At 44.0% G+C, this 8,798-nt stretch overlaps 1 protein-coding gene and 1 long non-coding RNA gene across 2 annotated transcripts in view; one reads left to right on the top strand and one right to left on the bottom strand.

Moving 5' to 3' along the window:
- Nucleotides 1-1,001: 1,001 nt before the first annotated feature.
- LOC149372247 (lysosomal alpha-glucosidase-like) overlaps nt 1,002-8,798 on the bottom strand; it is a 32,494-nt gene continuing 24,697 nt past the window's right edge. Inside the window, exon 20 of the mRNA XM_089566665.1 lies at nt 1,002-1,262. Within this exon, the coding sequence (XP_089422791.1) occupies nt 1,200-1,262 (63 nt within the window). The 3' untranslated portion in view covers nt 1,002-1,199. The remainder of the gene's footprint in view (nt 1,263-8,798) is intronic.
- LOC149372248 (uncharacterized) lies at nt 3,978-7,094 on the top strand. The gene is made up of 2 exons (XR_016292314.1): nt 3,978-4,231; nt 6,928-7,094. It is a non-coding gene; the product is annotated as an uncharacterized LOC149372248 (long non-coding RNA).

The raw sequence follows: 8,798 nt of genomic DNA, 5'->3' as shown, positions 1-8,798 counted from the left end.
ATCGTTCCAGGAGCAGATTTTAATGACACTTGGAATGTAAGCGACGCTGAAAAGCCATAAACGCGAACACTTCTTGAGACTAATCCAGAAGTAGCAGAGACGCACTCGATTCTACTTTGCAGGCGCTGCCGGGGTGGCGCCACTGTACGTCCTGGGCGCAAGTGCGTCGAGGTACCCTATCCTCGCGAGCAATAGTGGAACCATTAACTGGTGGAGAGGTTGAGCTGAACTGAGAGGCAGAGACTGAACTGAGAAAACCGAGGTTTAGGAGTAGCATAAGTTCCTGCTGTGCTAATGCCGACTGCACGGTTAAAAGGCCATTAATTCGGCATGGGGGCTGGAAGTATCACTTCCACTCAGTCCAAAGGGACAAAAGAGGAGTCTTATCATTTCATTGCTGGTGGAGAACCAACACTAGTTTATTGGCTTGTAGTGCCCCGTACTGTTCGCAGCGACGGCGTGACGACGAATGTCGTTCGTTTAATTATACGCAAACCGGTTTAAAATTGATCTATGACGGGAGCAGTGGTACAGGTGAATCTGCGTATTTCTTCTGCACCCCCCGCCCTTATTAGGGTTTTGACAAGTGTCGTAGTACAGCAGGACACACGAGTGCTATTTGCACTCCGCCGAGCAAGAGCTGGCATGAAATGACAGCTTCAATCAAAAGCTTGTTGACAGGGAGGTGTGAATATAGGCTACGTTGCTCAGGAAGTGGACGAGGCCTTTGCTTAATGCTTGACGCACAAATGCAGTAATATCTCAAACTATTATAGCCTTTAGGCTATTGTAGGTAGGAGATAGGCTATCCATGTTATTGCTCCTCCTAGAGCTCCGCCGTACGAATGCACGGCCCAGTAGCAAGGGCAATGGCCAAAGTACTTTTGAGGTTAACCGTACTCAAAAGCAAAGTGAAATGAAAGCACACGCAGTCGAATGGTGATGCATGGGATTCGGAAGCATGGTTCAAGCTCTGTCCTTAAAAGAGACCAGGCTTCGAGTGGTGTATTTAAATTATTTAATCATTTAAAAAGCTCACGCATGCCTTTACATTGCATTAGTTGCACATCACGTACGATTCCTACTATGCACTAATGATGTAAGCCCGCGGTTTCCCGAAGCTGGTGACCGCTGATCGTCCTTGCATCAGGCTTCTTGGAAAGAGGCGATCGGCACTCGTAGGTCGAGTAGTGTCCTGGTTACGACCAGTTTATCTCGAAGCCGGAATTCAAATGCTCCCAGACGTCTGTTATGATGAGTATCTGAAAAGAAAAGTGGCGTGTGAATATAGCACTTTGACATGCGAACCCTACGCATAGAACGCGAAGTTTAGTTTTTAGAGATTTTTTTGTTGCGGTCAGGACATGGCTCCGGCACTGTTAGAAATGGGTAAGCGCAAAGAAGTCGAAATATTTTCAAGTCCAGCTTTCCAACTGTGGAATACTGTTATGAACTGAAACTGAAATACTGTTATGAACATATTGATGGGAATGTTCTAATCTTTCGATTCGTAGCAAAATCTTTCTTTAAAGTTGGTTCTGCGCTCGCTCAGAGTAACCAAGACTTCCATAGAAAACCAATGAGGTCCGTTTTTGACAATAAATGGAAAACAATGGTCCCGAACCTGGGATATTTTTATTTTTATAGTGCAGTCTTACGATTGTAAGCGATCGGATGACTCAATTCCACATCGGCGCCTACTCCCGCCCAGACGGCGGCAGTCGTCTCCTCGAGGGGCGCACACTCCTACAGCATCGCCTGCCTATCCTCTTTCCTCTCTTCCCGGCACCGTCTGGATGCCGTTTGTGTTTGTGATGTTTGTTTTTCGCGAGCGCGGCGCGGCGAGAAACGCAGTGTGTGGTGCGCGAGCTTGGCGAGCGGACATGCGTGGGACAGTGCGAGCTCTGTTGAAGTGCGCGAACGAAAATTGAGTTGTAACTGGAATATAGCCGTTTTTTATTCTCAATAATTTGTGTGTGCGTCGAGTGTTCTTACTCGCTCTCCCTCCCCCTTTTTCTGTCATATCTCTAACATGATACACGAAAAAATTGCGTTCATAGATAGCTTCCCTTCGAAAATTACGCTTGTCCAGATTTTCTTGATATGAGTAAGCAGAGAACATTCGCCTCTCCCCTTATAAAAATGGTCTATAGACTTTCTATAGACTTTTTATAGACTCTATAGACATCCTATAGACTTTTACTTTTGTCTATAGACAGTCTATAGAAAATCTATAGACTAAAGTCTATAGCTGTCTCAATTTCCTTTTGTCCATAGACTATCTATAGACTCTCTATAGACTAAAGTCTATAGCAGCCTCAATTTCCTTTAGTCTATAGACGGTCTATAGATTCTCTATAGACTTAAGTCTATAACTACCTCGATTTCCTTTTGTCTATAGACGTTCTATAGACTATCTATAGACTAAGGTCTATAGCTGTCTCAATTTCCTTTCGTCTATAGACGGTCTATAGACTCCCTATAGACTAAGGTCTATAGCTGTCTCAATTTCCTTTCGTCTATAGACGGTCTATAGACTCCCTATAGACTTAGGTCTATAACTACCTCAATTTCCTTTCGTCTATAGACAGTCTATAGACTCGCTATAGCCTAAGGTCTATAGCTGCCTCAATTTCCTTTTGTCTATAGACTCTCTATAGACTAAAGTCTATAATTGCTTCAATTTCCTTTTGTCTATAGACGGTCTATAGACTCGATATAGACTAAGGTTTATAGCTGTCACAATCTCCTTTTGTCTATAGACGGTCTATAGACTCTCTATAGACCAAGGTCTGTAGTTGTCTCAATTTCTTTTTGTCTATAGACGTTCTATAGACTAAAGTCTATAGCTGGCTCAATTTTCTTTCGTCTATAGATGGTCTATAGACTGTCTATTGACTAAGGTCTATAGCCTCAATTTGCTTTCGTCTGTAGACGGTCTATAGACTCTCTATAGACTACGGTCTATAGCTGCTTCAATTTCCTTTCGTCTATAGTCGGTCTATAGACTGTCTATAGACTACAGTCTACAAATACCTCAATTTCCTTTCGTCTATGCACTGTACACTAGAGATAGTCTGCTGTCTATAGACCAGTCTATAACAATCCTAATTTTATCTAACAATGTTCGATACACTGACTTTCGACTAAGTATAGAACAATGCCAATTTATTTTTGCACTGCATGCTGCGGGGACCTGCATCTGGTGACCGCAACTATGTCGGGAGTCGTCCACCTCCTTCGCTATTACGGAAATTAAAAAAGTATTGCGTGAGGAGATTACAACACCCACCTGTATATTTTCAGGAGCCTTGACAAGCTCCTTTTCGTTATATCGTGACGTATATTGTCAATACAGTTAAATATTTAATGCTAACAAGTAAGCCGCGGAAAGGCAGCCGTTCTTGAAGTAAAGGCGCCGCAAACTGTACTACATCGAATGAATACGCTGTCCCTTAAAGGAATCGCTCGACACAGTTCCATTCCATCTTTCGATCGTTACTGTCCAACGCGCTGAAATCAGACACATTTCATCAACGCTTCTACATTTTTCTTTTAAACGTCCTGAAAATAAAGGGGGAAAGACGGGTGTGAGAATTCAAGGAAGCGCCCATCGCTTAGAAACACCTCAGAATAGTCTCAAAGAGCCTGGTCCTCTGTGCGATTAACATCTCCCATTTATACCTTTGCAGTTTGTATTCTAGTGAATAAGTTCACCGACGCAACAATCAGAAAGCCAGTATTTTTTCGTTCCTACCCTTGCACCTGTTGCTTCGGAGCCGATGACACGCTGATGTCGAGCATATCAGTTTTCTAAACACGAACACACGCAAAAAAGACGTTATGCTATGCAACATTATAATTATTATTTGAGAATTGTACCACATACTATTCGGTGGGAGATGCGGCGCGTATACAGTCAAGCAGTTAGATTTCGGTTCTCTTTTCACGAAAAGAATAAGGTTTTTAGAGGGTATGCGAAGAATTCACGCTTATAAACCAGTTACCTTCTGTGGTCTTGGATATCAGATCAAGCTCCACACGGAAAGAGTGCGAGCGATAAAGATACGACCGTGAAATGGGTTTCTGTTTCACGTTTTACCGTTTTACCACGAGACGGCGGAAAATCATTCGGGCTGCAAACAACCCTGTGCGTGGCTGCATCGGTGGAGTCGGCGTTTTTTTCGCGGATTACGTTTTCTTCAAAATCCAGCTGCATCGTCCGCTTACGGTAAGTCTATACGTTTATATTTTATTCATTTGGTCTCCTAAACCACTCTAAGCAGAGCTGTGTGTGCAGAACAGATTATGTGCGCAGTGACAAACGTCCTATCTTCGTTTCTAAGGCGGAAGCCATCGGGTTCTCGACTAATGCCCCTTATCTCTGTGCCGCTGTCTTTACTAACGCGCGGAAAGGCAGTCCGTGCGATGCCCTTGATGATAAGCCGCTCCTCGCGAGCTGTCTACTAGAGTTTTCGTGTTTCAAGGTAGACGCGCGGCCAGAAATGTCGTTTAGCATGTGAATGACGGCCGAAATGGAACTGTGCGGTAGTTAGCGCCGTGTGAGCTCAATTTACTTTGCACCTCCGAAAACGTACTTACATACACTCTCGTTCTGTGGTGGATTACATTTATTTTCTAATCTTTGTGTTATCGCTTGTCTGGACCTTGGAGTGCTGTTCTTTTTGAGGTGTGCATTTCCTTCCTACGTATATGGACGCTCGCTCGGTGCGCGTCGTGGGCGCCGACGTTTCAGCAAAGGTGTCTTGTAACGCTACAGACTGGAGCGCGAGACGTTTGTCAAAGTTGTAGTTAAGCAGCGCTGAAGGAATTCTTTTAGTGTGATGATATAAAATTCATTGCCCGCGCGATTGGCCGGCGTGCTCAAACACCGCGAAGAACCCACGAGCTCCATCCCGTCTCCCCGTCGTTGCACACGTACGGATTCCTCCATGTCTGTCATCAGAGCCGTTGGCCGCCCCCGCTCGCCTGCGGGCACTTCATTTTGAAAGCTGGGTAAAGGTCGGCTCGACAAGAGGTGGCTTACATTCCTTTCCGAGTGGTTCGTTCATGAATCCCGCTCACGTGTGCACAGATTTCTCTAATACCATTTGCGCGAGAGGCAAAGTATGTGTTTCTGATTTCAGACTGCTAACTTACGAAAGCGCCGATGTAATTCGCCGCTTATTTGCGCCTAAAATTAAATTAAGCTCTCGTGTTACTATAGCTGCACCTCTTGAAAGCGTTAATTGCTTCATTTAAATACTTCGTACTTTGAGCGCGTTCAATGCTTTCGTTGATTTTTCTAGCAGCGTTGGGTTAGGCTACCTCCATGCAAGAAACACACCTCTTTACGGCGCTGTTGGGGCTGCACTTGAAGGAAAGACTAATTGAATTTCAGACGGTATTTTATCGTGACAGTAATTTGTTGTCTCAATCTCGCGACTGCTTTTGAAACGGCGCAGCTGCAGCCTCTGTGTGCAGTATGGGTTTTCTGAATAATGAGCGCGGCATGGAAGCGCTGCAACCCGCTTGTTTCTAAGAGCACGCGCAGATGTATGAGTATGCTGTTCCATCTTTGTGCTTCAAGTTATAGGCGCAAATCTGTGGTGAACTGGTCGCTTCTGCCTGCCGGTTTTGTATAGCTTGTGCCCGTTTGAGTATCGACTTACGTACACCCGGCCAAATCTTTAACTGGCTCTGGTGTTGCATCGATAAATGAACCTTGTAAAAAAGGTGCCTTTTGGCTACACTGCTGGCATATTCATGTTGTAATTTGACACGTGAGATGGCATTTCATAGTTTCTTTTTGTTAATATAACGTTTGAGTGGAGTACTTGCGTGTTTCGATCAAAGTTATCAGAAATATTCATCGTCTGCTGGTACGAACAGCCGAAACAAGCGGAATACGCACCAATGGTTCTGGTGGCGCATTTGCACTTACTCTAGGTAAACGACTTGTCCGCCATGAAAGGAGTGGTAGTTTACCCAGAGGATGAGGCCATATGGACCAGATTCATTGCTGCGTCTGCCGCTTGTTTCAGCTGTTGTAGTGGCAGACGAATATTTCTGATAACGTTGATCTAAACACGCAAGTGCTGCACTCAAACAATATATGAACAAAAAGGAACCACGAAATGACATTTCACTCGTCAAATTACAGCATGAATATGCCAGCAGTGTAGCTAAAAGGCACCTTTTTTACAAGGTGCATTTAGCGATACAACACCAGAGCCAGTTAAAAATTTGGCCGGGTATACCAGGCTTCACGCAGGGTATTTTGAAGCGCTTCTTCTATAGCGGTTATAAGAATAAATGCTGCAATATTCTTCTTTTTGGATCCCTGTGTAAGGTGCGCTGAATCTGTATTTTATGGAGGTGGCATTCTTAACACCTCCTTGCGAGTCAATGCAGATATGTGGCACAATTGTTCAATGTCTTCTGTTACAAATAATGTAAAAGGATTGCCATACAGAAATCAGTATCAGTACTGGATTCAGAGTAGAGTGCTCCAGGGATTACGGGTCTTTGTTACAATGTTTTATGAAGACACTTATAATCTGTCGTGTATTTACTGAAATGATTGCGCCGGCGTGATAGCTCAGTGGCTATCATGTTCGTCTGGCGACCTGAAAGATGCAGGTTCGATTCCGGCCTATGCGGTCGCATTTTAATAGAGGCAAAATGCTAAAGGCTTGTGTACTCTGCAGAGTTGGCCGAAATTATTCCGCAGCCTTTCACTTCAGCGTCTTGTAGCCTGTGTCGCCTTGGGTCTTTGAACCCCATAAAACCAAACCAAAAGATCAAGATTGCCTTTCTAGAATGGCATAGCCAGGATATGCCTTTCATTGTAAAGCACATGTGTAGAGATGGTATGGGAATTTTTTTTTCAGTTCCTCTGTTATTTTTTTCCTTTGTGCTGTACAGGTGAACATGCCCGGATGATTGACTGCAGACAACAGGCCGCAAGAATGCTTCTGAGGAAACTAGCGGGACTGTTACTTTCAACATTTATGTTATTGTGCATTCTTATGGTCCATGTATTGCATATTCCCGGCCTGGATAGCTTGGAAATAAAACTAAATTTGTAAGTATATTGATTGTGTCATTTGTGAACTCTGGTGACTTTTTTCAGTGGTTGTAGACTGTCTATAGGCAGTTTATAGATAATGGTCTACTAATAGTTTAGTAGACAGAGGTCTATAGACTGTCTATAGACAAAGGTCTATAGCACTGCCAGGCCACACACCTATGGAATGTCTATAGACAGTCTATAGACATATGTCTACTGGACCAGTAGACTTTTGTCTGTAGACTGTCTATAGACAGTAATCTACAGGAAGTCCATGGCCATAAGTCTATAGGTCGTCTATAGTCCGTCTATAGACAAGTGTCTATAGACGGTCTATAGACAACTCTATAGGAAATGTATGACCATAAGTCTATAGATCGTCTATAGACTGTCTATAGACATGTGTCTATAGACTTCCTATAGACCTATAGACTTTCAGTAGACATTTGTCTATAGACTGTCTATAGACAAAAGTCTACTAAAAGTGTATGGCCATAAATCTATAGACTGTCTATAGACCAGTCTAAAGGATTTGTCTATAGACAGTCTATAGACTTCATAGACTAAAGTCTATAGACAGTCTATGGACTTTCTATAGAAATTTTTATAAGGGTCCTGCTGACTTAAGAAACCCGATGGCATCTCAGTGCTCATCCATGTAAAAAAAAATAAACCATAGTATGCACTACATTTTTTATTCCCTGCTCGCGATGAACTTTCTTTCTAAGCAGTTTCTGAGGCTTTCGCATTTGACAATCCACTTGTGATTTCTTTTTAAATGTTCTTCGACAATGGTTTCGTCTTACATTGGCTCAATAGGTTATTAATGGCATCTTGGGTGTGCACTGTTATTCGTTGCCTATAATACTAGGGGCCGATGTCGCCCCCGCTGTTGCTGAGGTATCACTTCCAGCCTAAATTGCTCACTTGTCCGTTTGCACCCTCTCTCCCTCCTCCTGTACTCACTCCTACTCGAAATAGAAGTAGTAACACAGTAACAATACCGGCTTAGCTCATTCATCAGCGAAAGTTCACGCATTAGATGCCGAGAGGTCTGGAGTGGCAGGCCCATTTTGACGCTTCATAGTCGACTACCCGCTTGTGCGTCTCATAGGTCCGTTTTGGCGTCTATACGAGGTCTGTTAGAAAAGTATCCGACCTTTGGCCGAAGAAAAAAAACTGGCATAACTGGAGCGTTCGAAACCTAGTAACCCTCAAAGCAGTCTCCTTGGGGCTCCATATACATCTCCCAGCGGTGCTGCCATTGTTGGAAGTATTCCGAAAAGGCCCTTTTCGGAATGGAATTTAGCGCAGCTGTCGTTGCAGCCATAATGCCCTCTCTTGTTTAAAATCGCTCTCCTTTTAATGCCCTCTTGACTTTGGGAAACAGCCAGAATTCGCAGGGGGAATATCAGGAGAGTAAGTAGTCTGTTGAACTACAGGAATCTGGTTTTTCGCCAAAAAAGTCTGAACCAAGTGCGAGGAATGTGCAGGAGCATTGTCGTGATGGATGCGCCAACTTCCTGTTGACCTCAACTCCGGTCTCTTGCGCCGCACAGCACCACGTAGGCGAAGGAGGACGTCCCTATAGTACTCTTTGGTCATTGTTTGACCCTGTAGGGTGCGTACTCGTGGTGTGCCACACAGAGGGAGTCAAAGAAAGCTGTCAGCATCACTTTGACATTGCTGCGCACTTGGCGGGCCTTCTTTGATCTCGGTGACATGA

This window comes from Amblyomma mixtum, chromosome 1 (assembly GCF_055824585.1).
Source record: "Amblyomma mixtum isolate Tamu chromosome 1, ASM5582458v1, whole genome shotgun sequence".
Taxonomy (NCBI): Eukaryota; Metazoa; Arthropoda; class Arachnida; order Ixodida; family Ixodidae; genus Amblyomma; species Amblyomma mixtum.
Note: the sequence above shows the minus strand (reverse complement) of the source record. Positions and strands in the feature narration are given on the sequence as shown.